The sequence below is a fragment of the Sander lucioperca genome, chromosome 17 (assembly GCF_008315115.2).
Source record: "Sander lucioperca isolate FBNREF2018 chromosome 17, SLUC_FBN_1.2, whole genome shotgun sequence".
NCBI lineage: Eukaryota > Metazoa > Chordata > Actinopteri > Perciformes > Percidae > Sander > Sander lucioperca.
Window position 1 is genome coordinate 24,877,259 of NC_050189.1, and position 20,633 is coordinate 24,897,891.

Sequence of the window (20,633 nt, forward strand, 5' to 3'; positions counted from 1 at the left end):
TAAGTCTCCTACCACGCTAAGGTAATGACAGTCAGGTTCCCCAGTGGGCACTATTGACTGCTTCAAACCACTGTGAATATAGCTCACGGTTGGCCCGACCGCTGCCTCTCGTCATTTGCTGACAGACAAGTGCTGCTGATGGGCACAGCATGAGCAGAGGACTGACATCTGAAAAGGTCAAACTCTTAAAGTTGTCACATCCAGGGCCAGTAGAACTCCTCGGGCACCACTGCCCTCATGAGCCCAAATAAACACTGTCATGTCAGATAGATCCGCTTGCAGCTCTCTGTGAGCCTCTTCAGTGCCAAAGCCTCTGTGTGCATGTTTCTGTTTCAAGTTCACAACATGCAACAGAGCAATAATTCTAAATTGTTGCAACACTGGCGTATGGAGGGCGTCCTTCAACTCTAACTAGAGTCTCACTTTAGATAAACTGGCACTTTCTCCACTTCCATAGGGCAAAAGTGATCAAAGTCTAGCTGGACTATGTTTTATTTACAGCTGTGGTGCATAACAGATGAAGGATGAAGGGTTGAGGGTGCTTGTGCTCCTCTGCTTCACCCCCACATTGCCTCTAATCCCTGTAACACAGCTGCATAATTCATACGTTGTGACAGATCATCCTCTGGAATCTCAGCTTGTGAAGCTGGGAGGTGGAAACTACTTGTCAAATACAGATACAGATGCAAACCAGCTTTATTTACCTCAATGCTAACATGAACTCTTGCAAGCGCTCATGTGCTGTACTGTAACTAGCCTGGCTTGAGACTCAAGTGTGGTGCAAAGGCACGCTGAAGTAGGTTTGATATTTCCAACATTGTATTATAATCAAATAATTCCCCCTCCTTCTAACCAGATTCCAAAGCAGGCTAGTTTCTTTCTCTGCCTGTATAATTTTAATTTAGTATGGCATACAGTCTGTGCAACAAAAAAAGTACAGTCGGCAGGTGGTGTTAGTGGGTAATCGAGAGCAGCCTCAGGGATGGTGTTTCATGCTTGATTGGTGCTAAATGGTGTGCACACACAGTGGTTGGTGCTTGGGGTTGATGTTTTGACACGGACCGCCCTTGAAGAGCCGCAGAAAGATGAGGAGAGAAGATTTCGAAGTCATGATAATACTTGCCTCAGCTGTCAATTCACAGACTTTAATAACCTTTGTGTAGAGCGACTGGTTTCAGTGGCAAGAAGAGGCAAAATACTATTCTTGTAAATGCTGCAATTTGTCAGGAAGATAACAAGAGCGTCAAGTCATCAACATCACTTGACAACTGACCCCATGAGCCTGTGTGAAACTGACACAAAAGCCCTAAGCAGTGGGAAAAAAGGAAATGAAATCAAAGCGAATCACTTTTCCATGCCTAAACTCTGATCGTGAGCCGCAAATGAGGATTTTTCCTGATGAGTTTTGATTGAGGAGACCTATTTTCTCTTTCTGTCTCTGCAACCGCAGGTCCCTGTCCATTCATCGGCGGCTGAGTAACGATTAAGTCACAGAGATCTATAATGGCTTCAGCAGTGGTTGGTTTGTTTGGCTTTAGAGGGCTGTGTACAATTTACGCAGTGTTCCCAGAGTTATAGAGGGAGCTGTTGAATATTCATAGCGACGTGTCCCCTGCCATCCCCCGGGTGGGCATACCAAATGAGAAACCACATGAGATCACTTACTACTGTCTCCTTTTTTTAAGAAACTTTAAGAATTTTTTGTATTTCGGAAACAGACTTGGTGACCATTGGGTGAGTCATTGTCAGATCATTTTTTTTGAAGACTGTAAATTATAACCTTTTTTTATAGCCTCTGCGTCCTCATCAGAGAGTGATTTGCTGGCCACAACTGAAACATTGTCAGGTACTTACTGTTTGTGCACTGGATTTACTATTTACGATTTACTATGTCTCACCCAAAGGAACAATCCCCAAAGTACCAAAAAAAACAGTCATCCCATACATCTACTGGCAAATCCAACATTTCAGAGACAACCCTTCATGGGCTTCAGTCGGCTCTTGAGACATCTCACAGTATGATTTTATTTGTCAGTTGCCGGCCTGGCAAGAGAGTCTGAAAAGTGAGACCACCTGCACTTACTTACGTCCCAGAACCCCAGGAGCGAGTGTGCCTGAGAAGGCTCTGAGGATTAACTTACAACTTTTACGACTCAGCCGGCACACGCTATTGTACCTATTCAATCACACTTGCCTCTGGGCTATAAATAATTTTAACAGCACATACACATACGGCAAACTGTCACAATCCCCCGTGCTTATGTATGTATGGGTTTGTCTTCATCTTTGGGGAAACTCTGAAGTTTTCCATCTGTTTAGGGGAGTGAATCTGTGATCACCCGGCAGTGTAATGAGGTGAGATAATCTGTTCGGGTGCAGGGAGCTTGCAGGGATGGAGGCTGGCAGCCAGGATATTACAAACCAGACTGCCCAAATGACAGGAACAAGGGTCCCTATTAGGTGAAGGCAGGGATGAAGAGATTGTTTTAATAATAGAGTCAGACTATTTGGTACAACGGAGATTTCTGGTAGCAAATTTGTCATAATCAGATTTTACATCAATTGTAAAAACACAGTTATATACTTGTTTGCCTTACATCTTTCTTTAATTTCATCAATCTTAATTTTTTTTTTCATCATACTTAAAAGGAATAGTTCGACATTATGGGAAAATTTGTTTTTTCACTTTCTTGCCAAGAGCGTCTGTATACCAAAGTCGTTGGTCACTCATTGGGACGACAAGACGTTAGAGATGCTGGTAGCCAGATTTGATTGCCTTTTTTTTCCCCTGTCTTTATGCTAAGCTAAACTTACTGACTGCTGGCTGTAGCTTCATATTTAGTATCCAGGCATGAGAGTTGTATTAATCTCCTGAACTAATTCTCTGCAAGAAATGTGACATTGTGGTTTTATGCTAATATTTCCCTTTCATGTAAATTGTTTTTGACTTCAAACAGTGAATGAATATTAGTTGGACTGCATCATGCAGTCGTGTTTTACTGTTGGGAGTTTTTACCTTCACATGGCTATCACAGTTGGAGAAGATGTGAAGCAGGCATACTTACAGGAGGTCCTGAAAGAGAAAAAGGAAGAAAAAAAATACTTAGTGTGTTTTCAATCAGCAATCAAAAAGACTCAGATTATCAATGTTCCACTACAATCACATTATCAAAATCACTAAGATGGGGAAAGCAGGCTCTTGCTGAGAATTCTTTATTTGGGAAGGAACATTTAATCTCTTCCATGATGTGCTCACTGACTATGCACAGACAGTCTACTTCAGTATAACTCCAAAATCCCACCTGTGTTTCTACCTACAGTGTGGTAAGGAACAATAGCATTGTGAGAAAAGATTCCTATCTATTTTCCATGCAGTTGGGCCAACAATGGCCACCAAGCCTGGTGATCACATTCTACATTTGAAAGTTACTCTAATTTCACTACTACAAGGGGTTGCACGCTTGTTAAAAAATCCTCCCACATTTTTGTGAGGTGACACTCGTCTTTTCCCCAATTACTGCTGCTCAAAGGACTGCGTGCCAACTCACTTCAGGGCCCTACAAATCGTTTTAGGTCTTTTGGTTCTCATTAAAAAAAAAAAAGGTACCCAGCTGCTTTAACCCTGAAAAAAGGAATTGTTTTTTCTTTATAAGTCCTATGTCCTCGAACTGTTCTTCTTCATGACCAGGGGAAAGTGCAAATCATTCCAGCAGCTGGGGCATTTAAGGAGCCATGTGTTTGAGGCTCGCTGGGCTGCACTTCTTGAGCGTTGGTTTATGGATCGTTGAGTTACAGTAGACCACTTAGCTTTTAATAAACCTGCTCCACGCTATGTTTTCTGACATGTCCCACTGTGTCGAATGGCTCGGTACAAAGTTTTCATCTAGCAATTACAACAACAAAAATCAAAGAAATTATGCTGCAAAGCACATAATAGCCACCTACAAGGTATAACCCTTCAAGTTCTGAAATTTGATGGCCTTAGTTAGACCAAACATATTTGCTAAAATATAATCCATGTAAAATTAAATAGCTTGTGCAATAAAGTTAAATAATCCACCCTCAAAGCTTACTTTTAATGTCACTTTCTGTTCTCACACTGGACCCCTGGTCATTTAATCCTTCCACTTTTGTTAACCAGTCACCAGATAATGTAAAGGTTACTGAACTCTGGACAGGCACTGTTTTGGCTATGTGATTGTGAACAATATGGTGAAAGTTGTTATTATGCTCTAACACAGGGGTGGCCAACCAGTTAGGTATGAAGAGCCACAAAAAAAACGCACCATAGCAAAAAGCCACACAACACATGCACGTCCACACTACAACAGCAATAGTGTCTTCCAGATCTAATGTCATGTCATGTCATAATACAGCAGTTTTCATAGTTTTTTTTCTCACTTAGATTGACTCAGTGGGAAACCTGACAGTCTTTGTTATCCACAATCCTTTTCAGGTCTTGCTTGAACTCGGTTGTGGCCACTCGAAGCAACTCTCTCACTCATTTCTCACTAAAGGGGCTTTCAAACAGTCGGATTCAGCAGTGAAAGGGTTAACGAGGAAGGTGATCTGTGGCCGCTGTTTTTCATCAGGTTGCAGAATCTGTCCTCAAAATTCTGCTGCATTATTTTCCATTTTAAAATAATTGGCAAATGTATTGGCAGTATTGGCAGATACATTCAAATGTGTTTTTTTTTTTACTTATCTGAAATACTGTATGTTTCCGAAAAGTTAAAAACAACAATCAACCAATGACACAGCCCCCAGCCACACAGGAAGAGCCTCACAGGAGCAGGCAAAGAGCCGCATACGGCTCAAGAGCCACAGGTTGGCCACCCCTGCTCTAACATGACATAAATGTTATAGAGAGGCGGAAATTTTTCAAGAAGAGTCAGGTATTTGTTGCAAAGAAAGAGCTGCTTTTCTTCATATTTGACACTAGTGCACCACTGTTAAGGTTAAATTGCTCAACCGACACAATTTGAGCATCAATCCCTCCTTTTGCGAAAGAAGGTTCATCAGTAAAAAGTGCTGATTGTTCCCTGAATATGGGAGGAAACGTCTAACACTTTCCAGCATTGACCACCAGAACAGTTTGAGAGTGTGGCTTTAACGTCTTCATCCTAAACTGTCATGCCACACTTTTTCCTTTCCATATGTTACCGATAAACAAACAAGAGATCCTAATGAAGTATGCCATTCATTTTTAATGCATAGGTAAATATCAGCGTGTCTTTTTCCTACTGGTTCTCTCTGTCAGTTGCGGCCAAGTCTAGGCAAAAGCATCCCTTGTCGTTCCTGTTGTACAGTAGATGAGTAAACTGCAAAACACCTCACTATGAATTTGTGGGAAACTTGCTGTAGCTTACTTACTTTTGGTTAAAGCGAATCATGAATTAAATATGTTTCCCTTCAACATCCACCAGTGTTGAGAACTTAAAAGAGGGAAATTGGATTTGCAGAAGGCTTACATTGCAGAATGTGGCATGCCCGTCAAGGAGTGAATTTTTCAGTCGTATAAATAATGTCTTCTAAATATTTCTTTTTTTTTCCAGTTTTTCACAGCGTTTGACACTGAGCTCCAATAATGCAGCGTAGTGCCATCATATTTATTTTTTTAAATGCTTCTGTGAGTTTTGCTCAGGATATTGTTTTTTTATGCTTGCCAACATATCCAAACAGTAAATGTAGCAGAAATAAATGAGCTATAATTGCATGCCAATATGCAGAATCACTTTTAGAGTATTTAAAGTGCCTACATTTAAAATAGGAACATTTAAATGCCAAGAATGCTTTTGCAGAAGCTGCACAAGACCAGTGAACATGCAGATAAAAAGCTGGTGTGAACACAGCTTCACTGACATTTATAAACAGTCTCTCTGGCACGTGAGGCTCTTTCAGGTAGTCAGGCCTGTCTGATTTGTCAACATGCTTTAGCCTTGTTTAGTATGGTAATTTGGGCTATTATACAGAATGGTAAGGCTTGTCATTCCAATTGTTCCCTCTTGTCTTCCTTTAAAAGACCACTATGCCTCTCCAGTCCAGACATTGTGAGTGGGTTGTGATTGCTTGCTTGTTTGTAATTGTTTTGTCAAGAGGAGGCCATTCACATTCTCCACATTTGCTCTGGCTGACTAGAGAGAGAGAGAGAGAGAAAATGTTTGAAATTGTGTCTTGTCACAATGGTGCCATTTGAAATAAGCTGGCATGGTGGATGTTTATTGGAAAGTTAAGCGCTGTATAAACAAAGGCTGGCGGCTTTTCAGATCTGCAGCCAACCAGAACATTGAACTTTTGTCATCATTTGAATTCTGTTTTTTTGGTCACTTTCCTAGGCTTACAAGTCATACACTGGATTACTTCAGTATTATCAAAAAAAAGGAAAGTCAGAAAGCCATACCACACTGATTCACATCTCAAGATGTGGAAAATGGACACAATGGGATTCGAAATTTAAAAAAAATGAAGGCAGTAGTAGAATCTTTGATACTCAAATAACAGCTGATTAGATTTGATTCCTGTGACTTTAAAAAGTAGCGGCTGGATTTGGTGGTAAAACCAGCAGTTTTCTTCTCCCCTAACAGACAGTGTTTGTTTTTCAGGCTGTAAACCAAACCGCTCCCTTATTACTCTACCTCACTCAAAATTGGGACCTTGCTTTGCCCTGTCTCTCTAATTTCTTTTTACAAGGGCGGTATTTTGTTCCAAAGCGCCGGCTACGCTCTGCTGCACTGCACTCTAAACGCAGGAACGCTGCCACACTCCAGAGCCCATTATCACTGTCACTATCAGGTGAAAGGAGTGTGGATGCAGCACCTTGCCAAGTACATGTTCTCGCTGTGAATTCAATTTGCTGTGACACGTCTGTGGGAGTATCGCTGCACAACATGTCCTTCTCCTAGATCCTCGAGACCGCGACCGTGCCAAGTTTGTTGAGTCAGCTCAGGAGAGAGTGTGTAGGAGGAGGGAGGGGAGATTGGAGATCCTGAACGCATTATGACAACTTGTCGCTAAGTTTGTGGAGGCAAACAACTATTATATATGCTGAGCTAATGTGCATCATGTCTGGGACCAGCATAGGAGGGTTAGAGTATTTCAAAAAACAGAGTCATGAACGTCATCTGCTTCAACAAGTCTGGGCATCCCTTTCACTTTCTCAAACTGCACCGTCTCCCTGTTTTACTGTGAAAATCTAGTGTTTCTATAGCGACTGAAGCTGAAACAATCAAAGTGAACACTGAAACCACCAGGCCACAAATTACACATCTATAACCTATTTTGGCCTCCAAAGATATACAGTGTACTTTTACATGATTGTAACTGCAGTATGATTTGCTGATGTCCTCCTGAATTATTCCTTGAATGTTTCTGGATTGAGATTTGAGTGATCTTTAGCCCCCCCCCCCCCACACACACACACACACACACACACACACACACATACCAGGGTCTCCATTGCGGCCTCTTCTTCCTCGCTTTCCTGGAGGTCCTGCAAAAAAATAGAATATAATACTTTTTAAGACAGTAATTTGATTGTCTTTTTCTTTGAATAAGTTTCAAATTCTAGTCTAACCGCCCTACAGCAGGGTTAGGAAGAGCTACTGAAAAATATTGCCTTTGGACGACAAACGATTCAAAATCTCAAGCTTCGTTACGTTTTTAGGCTCTATTTATGCATAACCTGAGGTGGAAAAAAGAAACACACACTGTGTTGCCACAAAAGTGTGCTTCATGCTGTTGTCCCCGTTTCTTTTTCCTTCCCCGTTTCCTTTCAGCATGGATGCCCTGGTTTTTAATTTGTTTATCTAGACAGTGTTTTCATGTTTGCCATTTTCCTGTCAACACTATCAATCTGCTCAGCTGGAGGAGTAAAACAATTACACGCTTTGCCAGGTTTTACATGTTGAAGACTTGACTGGGTCGTATTGTGTGCAGGTAGTTCTCAGTTTGGAAACTGGGAGCATCTCTCCCAAAATGACCTCTTCCTCTCAGCAATACATGCAGTGTTTCCTGAGGTTGGCAGCTGGAAACAATTTTGCAGGCATTGGCATTCTGTTTGCTCTCTGCCCTAAAAGAAGTCTGTGCATTCACAATTTAGTCAAAGGGTAAAGCTACGACTTTTAGACGAGCTGGAAATTAAAAGTTGAGCTCTTATGATTACACAGAGGTACACTGGGACTCTCCACTCCATTTGAGGAGGACTTGTCAACTTGCAATGCAATGGATAATATCTAGGCAGGGAAATTGCTCTTTCCATTCCACTCAACATGAAAGGAGCTGTCAGGATCACAAAGATTGGAAGTTAATATAACCAAGAGGAACAATCTTCCCCGTCTGCTTCTGCATCACAGAAAATATCAAGATCCGAATCCAGGCAGCAACAATACTGTGAAGAGTTATTATGCAAATCGTTTTGAAGACTCTTTTGACCCTCGTACCGCCAAGGAATAGCATTTTGTCATCATGTTAGAGGTTCAAGATTATAACAGTAATGTAATGGGGTTGGTGAAAGTTGTTGAACAGACTGCAAAGCTCACCAATAATTGCCTGGTTGTCAAAAGTTGCTCCAAGGGATGATTTTGTGATACTGGGCTACAGCAGCTAAAAACCAGGACTAAAATTACAACACAACCACACGTGCCTGTGAATGCATCCCTTTATATGGAAGTGGAATAAAAGTAACACAGTAAAGAGTAAAATAAGTAAGAACACTGCATTTTACGCAGTGTTTGGTTGATTTAGGACACTCCAGATGCGTTACTGGGGTTCAAAATGCAGGGTTATGTTGTACAATTCTTTGAATGATGCTTAGTTAGGGCTGGACGATTAATCAAAAATGTATCGACATCGAAATTCTGAAGCTGTTATCGACGTATTTTTCCCATGACGATAATTACAATCATTTATTCCTGTTGATTGGTCTACGTTCTCCTTAAAAACATTTTACCGCGTGTGTAGTCACGTGACTTCGGCCGGACCAGTCAGCCGCATGGAAAGAATAATGGAGGATAACTCAAACACCGAGTCTGAGTCAACAGAGCAACTTGTGCCCAAAAAAAAAAAACACGCAGCGTCCGTCGCCTGGAAACATTTTCGCTTCAGAAAAGATGATTTAGAACAATGTGATTAATTATCGTTCATTTGTCGCTATCGAGGTAAAATGTGCAATTAATCGTGATTTTCGTGCAGCCCTATGCTTAGTCCTCAGTTTGATCTGAAGTTTGAACTGTTTGGCTACACTTCAGCCTCTAACTCTGCGCCTATTGGACTGTTTCCAGGATAATGTCAGGCGCTGCCAGCGAAGGGTCCAGGCACAGTTTAAATATGTAACCACAGGTGGAGTTTGACTCTCACTTTACTATGGTTCACATCAACCCTGGTTCTCCATAGGTTTGTTTTTTAAGGTTTTCAAAGAAACAGAAGGGGGTTTACTGCACTTGGCAGTCACTTCATCATTGCTCACTTTGAAATGACACTTGACACCTCTGAGAGGAATATTCTGTACGACGATACGACATCCTCCTGATTTTGGTGGTATATTTTTTGACAGCTGCTGAGAAAACGCTCCCCACATGGGAGTTGGTGGTCCAGACAAAATACCAAACATTATTTTCAGAGATCATCATGATTCACAATATTCATCACAATATTTGTATTCTGATTATAGACTGTAAGGAGAGAAACCAAGTGTACCAGTAATAGTTAAAATTTTGTAGAAGGTATGCCAACAAAAACGCTATAACGTTTCAGTTTATGAAAACACAAGTGAAAGAAAAACTTAAAGTCTATCAGGAGCAGTCAAAAGGAGTTTTCAGATGTTTTTAATCAATTAAGACAAAAAAAGAGTATTGTGAGGCCTCTGGTCGTAAATAAAATGAATAGGATTCAAACTGGATCCTAACGTGCTGAGAGATCTTAAGCTGCCTGTCAAGGCAAAACATCACTCTTGCTCAAAAACATTGTATTTGGCCTGCTATTTTCTCACAGCATCCCAAGTATTGTCATGGAACACTGGTTTCAGAAAAGAATGTGGCAGGGAATTTCATGCTGAGGGTCAACAACTATGAACAATCTGTTGAAACCTTTTTTAACCTTTTCAACAGCGTTTGTATCTGAAGGTGAAATAAATCAAAGTGAACTTGATGTTCATTCAAATGGTCAGACAAAGTCTTTGATCAGACAAATCAAAATGGCCCCTGTGGTGTTATTTAGTGGCTTTAAAAAAACCAAGCAGCAGAAAGCCACTTCATTACGCTGGACCAGAGAGAAAGACATCAATATTTTTGCTGTTTGGCTTAATTTTTAGCCATGCTGGTGTTGTGGTTCTACAGACGGCAATGTCAGTCAGTCAGTCGGTCCACCACTTTGGTGCAGACTGAAATATCTCTACAACTATTGGATGGCTTGTCAATACATTTTGTACAGACATTAATGGTCCCCAGAGGATGACTCCAACTTTGGTGATTCCTTTACTTTTCCTTTACTGCCACCACAATATTTACATTTGTGGTTTTGAGTAAAATTGGATGGATTGAATTGCCCCTCAAGGTGAATTGTAACTTTTGGTTTTTTCGCCTTAACTAGTGCCATCAGGTCAAAATTCACATTTTTCCAAAACCTTCCAAATGCCCTTAAAACTATTAACATCAGCCTCATCTGAACGTTGTGTTCAGTGCTAATTAGCTCATGTTAGCATGCTATCAAGTTGGCCCCCTCCTCCCCCACTCAACGAGAGAGAGAGAGAGAGAGAGAGAGAGAGAGAGAGAGAGAGAGAGAGAGAGAGAGAGTGAGTGTGTGTGTGCTGTCTGATGGTATGTGTGTCTGGTAATATCATGGTAACAGATTGTGATGTGAATGGCACCAGGTTAGCTGTGAGGGCAGCATGGAACCATCAATAGAATGCTGTCAGGTCTCAAAATGTCATCTCAAACGGTAAATTGAGTAATACAACATGGGATTCCCACAGAATGCTTTTGTCCAAAATAGAGACAGAAGTCATTTTAATGGTGCTTGGCAGAAAAGAATCCTGTATAATTGACAGTATTGTGAAACATGATGTTTTTAAGCCATGGCTCTATTGTTTTTGAGTAATTTTGCTCATGTTGTTCATTACAACATTATTTCAAAGTTATGCACTGTTTGACATAATAAACTTCTTGTTTATACTTCATGCATTTGAGACACAATTGCATTTTACCACTACCCATCATCCATAAAATATGGATTGGCCCTGAACAGCTAACAAAATTGCACCTCTGCTCTATTTCTCTTTTTCCTCCCAATTAATCAAGCGAACCAGCCTCGGACTGACTCATTTACAATACCAGCATTGTTTCAGAGCTTGATATACATAATCAGACCACTCAATGTTTCTCTTGCAGAGTATAATACAGTCATTCCTCAGAATACAAATTATGCCAAAAATAGCAAACTGGGTACCAGCTCCAACCTCCAAAGTAAATCAGGTTTGAAGAGAATTGGCTTTGAACTTCTCAGCAAACTCACAGCACCTTTCTGGGTAAAGTGAATCAATTCAGATGTGTTCTGCAAGTGAGATATAGTTTGCATTGTCCCGTGTTAAAATGTCCTCAGTTTAATAATGAAATTTAAAATGTGTTTTGATGCTCAGCAAGACATTTGCCATGTCCTCTTTGTGCAAATGAAATAAAAATAATCAAGTAGACAGCAAACAATACGTTTGTTTTTTGAGTGATGATTCAAATAAGTTAATGGTGAATATAAAGGGATATACCGTTGCAGAGTGTGCATCACTGAAACAAAAAAACATTTTGAACATAAAGGCTGCACTTTTTAGTGACCGTGCAACAATCACCTGGTCAGTGAGATCAGCTTAGTGCCAAACAGAGAGGGATTTCATGTTTGATTCACTACACACCTTCCACCATTCATTTTAAAACTGTTTCCCCTTGCTGTCATGCTAAATTGTAAACACCCAGCCTATTTCATGAATACCAAAAGCTCCACATGCCAACCTTACTGTTTATATATGAGTCAAAAGAATACAATGGTCAGCATGAATGTTTGGGAGAAATGTCATGGCGGTACAATACTTCCAGTGCCAATGTTTTGAGAAACTGACATGAAATTGTTCTGCTGGCGTAAATTTAACGCCTGATGCCTTTAAATGATTTGGTTTTTAAAATGCTCTGCTGCTATTTTGGAGAAAGCCTCCTGTAACTGAGCAATTTTCTTTTGTATTCCGTTATATAAAATCAACTTTGCTTTCAATTCCTAGTCGAAATGTATGACAATGGTTTTGTTATAATTGTCAGGTTTTATCATGGTGTAAAAGTAAGTGTCCCCTTCACTATTGTGTTACGGCACCCCTCCTCTTCTCTGCTTCTTTTCATAGTCGTCCGATTCATCTACCAACCCGTGAAAGGCTGGCGCAGGTTTGCCTTGGACCAGCTCATAGTTATGCTGCTATAGGTCTAGATTGCCGGGGGACTTCCTTTGACACACTGATCTCCTTTCTCTTTCCATCTGCATGCATTCATGTCCCCTCCAGGGAGCTTATTACCCGGAGTCCTTATGTTTTCTCGCCTCTTGGATTGGGATGGCACCTAAATCATGGTTGCAGCTGCCGCCATCGTCTTGCTCGATGCCCTACTACGTCCCCCAATACTGTGCTACGCATTGCCCCACTACGCCCTGACCTGCTACAACTATTTCTGGTCATAGTTCCACTATCTGTAACTGCCACTGTTCATCATTTCAACTGCTATAATTATGAATCATATTTCTCTATATCTGTATCACTGACTGTGTCCAAACCGGCAGCGACAGATGCTGCCCACAAAGAGCCTAGGTCTGTCTGAGGTTTCTGCCTAAAAGGAAGTTTTTCCTCGCCACTGTTGCACCAAATGCTTGCTTGTGGGAAATTTTGTTGGGTCTTTGTAAATTACAGTGTGTGGTCTATACCTACTCTATATGTAAAGTGTTTTAAGATAACTCTCTATGATTTGATACTATAAATGCAATTGAATTGAAGGCAAAAAGTTTTATATATTTAAAAAAAATCGTTTAAAACATTCTTAAAATGTATCTCTTCAATTTCATCACTGTCTGTCTATATCAGAATTGAAGGATACAATACATTGGGCCATCTTAATGTGGCTCCCAACTAGGCTCAGAACTTGGAGCTTTGGTTGACTGAAATGTTAAGAATTTTTCTCAAAAAATTTGATGATCGATGTCTTTACAAGCATTCCAAGGATTTAGGAAGATTTAGTCGAAACAGACTTTAATATAGTCCATTTAATCTCACAACATGGATGGATGAGTTTATAAAACCTGGCAACACTTGGGTATCCAGGTCAACGGAACTAAAGCTGCACAAAAGCTGGCTTTCTTCTGTACAATCATTTGTTACTTTACAAGTACATTTTTGTGGAAAAGTCTGGCAAAGAGGACAACAATTTTGATCCAACATCCTCATTACTCTGCATGACAATGAATAAATCAATACATTAAATGCTAATTCATGGAAGACTGGGTCCACTGTCCAAGGGGAAAAAATGGAAATTGGACCACGATTTTACAATCAGCCTCATCCGTAAATGTCACTGCTCTCGTCATCTTCAAGGGGATGTGTATTGTTGTCAAAATATAAATTGCAAAATCTAACAGCTAACACAGAGCCTCTCCAGCACAATGACTTTGGAATATGTGCATGTTTTTAATATTATTAAGTAGACAAAAGATTCTTCTCAAAATGTCAATGGTAAAACCTGACAGAAAAGGGCGAAGATTGCTTTTAAATACTAATGATCTGTGTGTCCCATGCAGAATTTCAGTGGTTGACAACCTTTTTTGATGTACGCCCACAACACTCTCAAATTAAAAACTCAAGTACCCCTTCCTTGACACCCCATTTATTTAAATCATTCATGCATTACTTACAGCTTGTATCTATCTTAACAATGTATTTGTATTTACTATGTAACTTTTAGTTTAGTTAGTTATTTATTTTTCGCATATACTGCATGCAATAAATTAGATGGTTTCAATTTCTCTTCTCTTCTAGATCTTTGAGGTTACAAAAATTCAACATTAAAGTTTAACTGCATCTGTGTGCCTCCAGCACAAACACCCAATTCAAAACTATAGGAAGTCTAACACAGTCAACAGATAACAGTACAACGAGATGAAGATCTGGACTGTGTCTCCACCAGACTGGAACTGCTCTTGAGATCATCGGTCATGGGTATTGTTGAGAGAAATAGGAAAGTCCCCTTGAACTTGTGACCCACCAATTGGCTCCGAAAAGGAAGCCCTTGTTGTACTCTGACTGACCTTCTTAACTACTTTTACTAATCCCTTAACTTCCTCAAACACTTTCAATTTTGCAGTGATAAAGATAGAAATCAGAACAAAGAGTCTCTTCTGAAATAGGTTTTCAGACCTGTGCATGGCTCCATCCTGGTACTTGAATGACCATATTGCTCTCTAAAATGTTAGTAGCATGACTGGTGGACTGCTGGTCTAAAGTTAGTTCACTTGACCCTATTAACCCTGCATGTGCTTATTTACCATAATAAAAAGCACACAATCTAATGGTTGTCACAACTTTGAAAAAGGTCAACTGAAGGTTCTTACAAAAGCACCCAAATACTGTTTTTTTTCTAACACACGTAACACAAACTTTACCTCTGGTCGGAATTCTTTCCAAATGCAAACACGAGACATATAGCTATTTGCAATTCACTTAAAGTCAGCTTCACACTGTGTCAATGGAAGTTCAATTTAGAGGTAACTTTCCACATTCCAGGAATCTGATACAAGGAGCAGACTACAGCATGGTTAGCATGTAATGTCAAGCAATTTCAAAGAGCAACCCTATTATCAACCTTGCTTAACGACAGTGGTTCTTTAACTGCTTTTAAATAGGAGCCATGCTGTTTGGATTATTTTTCTTGCAGGCAAAAACTAAATTGTGGATTATAATACAGAATAGTATAATAGTTTGTTAACCTGTTTAACTGGCCTATAGATAACACCTATAAATCCAGACTTCGTATGTTATAACAGACTCCAAAGGGGTTTTGGCAACACAATATAAACACCAAATTCTGCAGAAGAATTCAAGGGCTATTTTAATTTTCCCAAGACACACATTTGAGTCCCAAACTAACCTAGAAAAACAATGTTCCAAAGGATATTTCACATCATTCCCTGATTCTGTGGCATATATCTTCATTATCCTTATTTCCAACTGTACTTAACTCCAATGCAACCATTTCCTGAATAAATATAATGATTATAGTCATTTCCTAAATAATTCGTCCCAATTATATGTAATATGTTGCCCGGTAAAGAGACCATTGTGTCCGATATGCTCAGTGTACTCTTTTGGTGCACTTATTTTGTCACCACATAATATTTTGTACAGTGTTCTAAATACTGCACGCAAGCACACACTGCGTCTAACCAGTTTAAATGCTGATTTTCCATTTTGTGAATAAAAAGTAACAAGGCTCTAACAGATTCCACAGCTTTCTTTAAAAACATATTTGTATACCTGTAATAAATGCATTGTTATATGTAGATCGACATGTGTTTACAATGCTACTCAAGAGAGTATGATTAGTTAGCTGGAATTTACAGTTTGATTTATACAACAGCCGAAAAGCAAGACATCTCACTGATTAGGGGCTGAATTAAATCTAACGAACAGTCACGAGGGGTAATGAACAGTGACGCCTGCTCCACAAACTCTAATGAAACTCACTTTCACTCAGTTTTCAATTACAAGACATCATGAGCACACAGAGTTCTGATAGACTCAAGAGTCTGTGCCAGTGTTGTTATCATTATGATGAAAGTTAAAACAAATTCACACTACCAACAGGACACTTGTTAATGTCAGATAGTCCCAAGACATCACCCAACAGGAATCTGAAACTAATTACATGAGGCAGCATTGATTACCACACAGAGAGCAGAAATAAAAAGTTAACGATGCAGTTGCTTTCTGCGAGCATCTCTATATGTGTACACTTAGTAGTGGTCAGAGGTTGTTATCAACTAGAAAGGAATTAATTTCTCCACCCATCCCTGATGATTATGGCAATTCCGTGCCTGTGTGTGAGAGTCTGTGTGTGAGTGTTTATTGGGTCCTGTGCTGTGTTTGTCCAGATGCCAGTTATCAGTTCATTAAAGCACAAGTCAATCCATTACGATACGAGGAATTTGTCTGTCAGCTCCATTAACACTACGTCGGGCAGATTGAAACTAGTATTAAAAATGCATCTCTCTGCCCGCACCACCAGAGTAAGATAGACATGCCCCGTTTTTGCACTTGAGAATCTCTGCATTGATTGAGTAGTTACAGTCCTGCAGTGGTCTTTTACACCTAAACAAAGACACACACACATACACTCTTAACACACAGTTTCAGGGACTGAAAATCATTACAGAACAAGTAGATCTTCTCTAGTTCTTTGTCTCACACACACACACACACACACACACACACACACACACACACTTGTAGAAGACAAATTACATGAATACGACTATGGCTGGCAGGCACGCACGCACGGATAATCTACACTTTTGCTCCGGTTCAGTGTCAAGGCTGGAACGCTCCTGAGGAGGAAGCAGTGTCTTTGAGAGAGCCTTTTCATCACCTTCAGATCAATGTATTTTCCTCTGGCAACAGGCTGAGTGCTGGGATACTTGAGAACCACCCTGTGCGTTACACACTGCAATTATCCTCCCCGCAGTACTGACTGCGGTCGTGATGGAAGCAGAACGCACTCCCTGATGAGGGGAGGTCAGTAATAAGCCAGTCGATTGGCCAAGTCCCATCACTTTATGCTGTGAGTTAAATTGGCACAAGCGGCCATCCTGATGGCTCTATCAGAAAGCTTTGCTGTAGATGGTTCCTAGTAATATAACATATGCTTGCATGCGAGGGAGTGTTACTTTTGGCTACCTTTCTAATCTTAACTAGACATTTGAGAAAAATCTGACAATTTCATATCCTGAAAATGAAAAGGGAAACACGAGGATGAGCCCAGCTTGGCTTGGCCAGGCTGAAGTGTAATCCACAGTGGAAATTAATGGTTTCTTTTGAGTGTCAACCAAGTTATATCTTGGCTGACACTCATTCATGCATAGCGGCTTAGGAATCCTCCAGATAAATAAAACTTATTTAATTGTCATGACAAACTGGCCATCTAAAGCCAGCAGTCTGATCACCTTGCATTGAACTATAACGTCGTCCCCCTGTGTTCCAAGAGAACCGCTAGGACTGGAACAGAAACATCAGCAACCGATAGCTAAAGGACTAAAGCTCTAAATGTATGTGTGATTTGTTGAATCTGATTTGAACAAGCATACGTATTAAACACTGAGGAAGGGCCAAGACCGAGAGTTAATTAATCCACTCAGCATATGCATGCAGAGGGAAAAGCAATCTCAGCCTAACCTAGCAAACATTGATTAGCTGCAGTCAGTGAATGATTTAAGCTTCTGACCTGAGTACTCTGGTAGTCAATCAATATCCCTAATTAGACCTTGATATACTGAGATGCAGATACCAGCAAATAAAGAAAAATACAAAAAGTGCTAAATTTAGTACTTTAGTTACGACAAGATAATACTATAATTTGATCATTCAGGCTGGAAGAATCCTGATTTGTCCTTTTGAAAAGTGACTCGATGGCATCCAGCTGAACACTAAAGAAAGTGAGGACACATGGACACGTGGCAAACTGAGTCCCTCCTGGGCATCAGCCAGCAGATGCTTTTGAAGCTGACCAAGGGTGTGTTTGGCGAATATTGTACCAAGCATACTGATGGCGACATGCGTAGTATCACATAGACCTGTGTGTGTGCCTTCTTTTGCGGGTGCACTCGAGTGTATGGGTTGCTGAAATAGTTGCGAGAGCATTTCTGGTCACTGGAAGAAATTGTCAACCGGGATGCCAAAAGGCAAATGGGACATCCAGTACATGGTTAGCATCAAATGATCCCTCTCTTGTTCAAGTTCAAATGAAATACATTATCTGTGTTTAAGACTTATGTGGCTATTGGATGTCACGTTGAAATTATGTGTAACATTATACCTGCTGCTAACGGACGACATGACTGCTGGCTGACCTCATCATCACCAGGGATGTGTGAGCCAGTATGCGTATGTGTCTGTGGTGCGTGTGCGGATGGATTTAGGGACACAGAGCTATATAACATGGACCACAGGGCCCCAAACTGCTCAAGGACATCATTGCAGTTCCTCAACCAAGATGAAGTCACTGGAGTCAAAAAATGTTATTAAACTTCTCAACTATTTTAATAGACTGGCATACAGTACTCTCCACCCGAATAACTATTATCACTATTGGTGCACCTAAAGTAACACAATCTTTAAATATTTGCCTTATATCTGGTATTTCTCTTGGGATTAGGCAGAAGAAATACCATGTATTTTCATATAGTATCATGTACTTCATATTTACGTAATTCACACTATACTTCATACTTGTAGTAGAGGTGCGGGTAGGCAGATCTGAACTTTATTAAATGTTTGCATACTTGGTCATGAATAGTTATTTCAATCCAAGTTTGAAAAGGTTGGTTTTCATGCACAAACAACATTCCATTCACTTCCATCATATCAGGATGGAGGCAGAAATCCCTAAACACGGATATCTCAAAACCTAGACAAATAAAAATAAAAAATATCTGCATGGTAAGACACCACAAAAGCTTTTAGAAAGACATTTGATCTAAACTAACACTGTACACTGACACTGTTTTTGAATCAGCTAAACTGCAATTTCAATAGGGTTTCCATCCCCTTTGATTTGCCCTCTATGGTTGTGAATGCAATATTGTTTTTTCTTAACTATATTTATCCCCACAGCTCTACAGGGCTTCACTTACACTATCTTTCAACTTATCAGCCAGTATTGGTGGTCTGAGGCTGGTGTTTACTTGAGCATTGCATGACCCATGTTGGATTATTCCTGCAACAGTTTGAGCACGCAAGCATGACGGGTACAGGCTCTTATGTCATAGATACCCTATCTTGTCAACAGCAAAGGAAAATGTATGATAGAGAGGCTGCAATGAGGGGAGGGGGGGGGGATCTCCGAGTAGAATAGAGGGATGAAAGATTTAAGAGCAAAATGGAAAGCAGAGAATCTAGAGCAGAGTGTTTTGAGTCTGTTGCGTGAAGTTGTTGATTTCACTGCTCATATAAAACTCCTCAGTCAGGGTAGATGTTACGGTTGTAACACTCCAGCAATGTACGCTGGACATGAAATGACAGCTGAGGGATCTTTTTATCATTTCAGATGAAAGAATGAGTGAGACAGAAGTAATTTAAGTCTGAAACTAGAATTTCATAAAAATAAAATAATGCTCCACTGAACTCTCAAAACTGCCCGCACTAAAGACGAGTGCCAATTTAGCCCTCTGCTGGGCACAGGCTGCAAAAAATACAATCCAATTATTCCATTCAGCACTCTAGCGAATCCCAGAATAATGGTGCAGTATGTCACATCAGCTATGGTATTATCTGTAAGTATAAAGTCCAGCCTAAAATGCAGGGAGGCCTCATCTCAGAAGACCAGCGGGTGCTGACAGACTGAGATGGAAGGTTGATGCTCCAGTATAGGACAGGTAGGTATACAGTTACCACAAACAACATCTGGATATCAGAACAACTAATCATCTACCTCTCACAAGTCACAAACCTATATAAACCTATATACCATGCACAGTTGGTGAAAGTGCTGGCAGGATAAACAGGATAACTCCTTTGTATGTCTGCACGCACATGTCTAAAACACATCAGACATTATGTTCACCATGATATCACAAATCCCTTAAGACTTATAAAGATGACCTGACTAAATAAAATAAAAAAAAAAAACAGTGCAGATGAGCTCTGTGAGAATGTTGAATGCTGTAAGTGTCTCCCAGCCCTTCATGGGCCCTGAGTGGAAACGAAAATAAAGTGTCATCATCAGACTGTCAGCCCGAGACTCACAGAAAGTCAGCCAGCCCTGAATTTATTTTCCCAACCCAGGAAACCCCTCTGCAACTCTCTAAGGCATGTGCATTGCTCCTCAAGTTTACAAAAGACATCCCCAAAACAACTAAATCAAAACGAAAAGCTCTTATTAGAAATTATTACATACCACAAAGTGTGGTAATCTTGTCACTATGGACTTGCAATGATGGCTTGTAAGAAAATATACATATATCAAGAACACACCAGTGCAATGAGTGGAAATGAATTGGTAGGGAAAGCCAAAATTCCCAGCAAATGAACAAGGCTCCCATTTTTCAAACTTCTGTCAATGTTTCCTTCTATAAAAAAAAAAAAAAAAACACACACACACAAACCACTGCACTTTCACATACTTTAATTCTCCTTAATGAGGCCAATTGTTTCACAAAGCAATCACAGTTCCTAGCAGGACCTTCCTCCGGAGCAGAGTCATAGCCGACAACAACAGGCTTTATATACACCTTGTTCATTTTTACTGCAGTACATGGTGTAAAAGCAATTTTGCTGCATTCAGTCATGGAAGTCTTATAAACAGGTATTAAAGGTAATCCCCTCCTCTTACCTTTTTGATGTAACATTTACACAG

The 20,633-nt window shown here is 40.2% G+C and overlaps 1 protein-coding gene across 22 annotated transcripts in view; it reads right to left on the reverse strand.

The window, feature by feature from the left end:
- Positions 1-20,633, reverse strand: part of LOC116039909 (collagen alpha-1(XXV) chain) — a 152,060-nt gene that overhangs the window by 66,532 nt on the left and 64,895 nt on the right. For all 22 annotated transcript variants that reach the window (XM_035994043.1, XM_035994041.1, XM_035994038.1 and 19 more), the window contains exons 3-4: positions 7,445-7,489; positions 3,066-3,073 (exon numbers count right to left, since the gene is read on the reverse strand). In XM_035994043.1, coding sequence (XP_035849936.1) covers positions 3,066-3,073; positions 7,445-7,489 — 53 coding nt within the window. The remainder of the gene's footprint in view (positions 1-3,065; positions 3,074-7,444; positions 7,490-20,633) is intronic.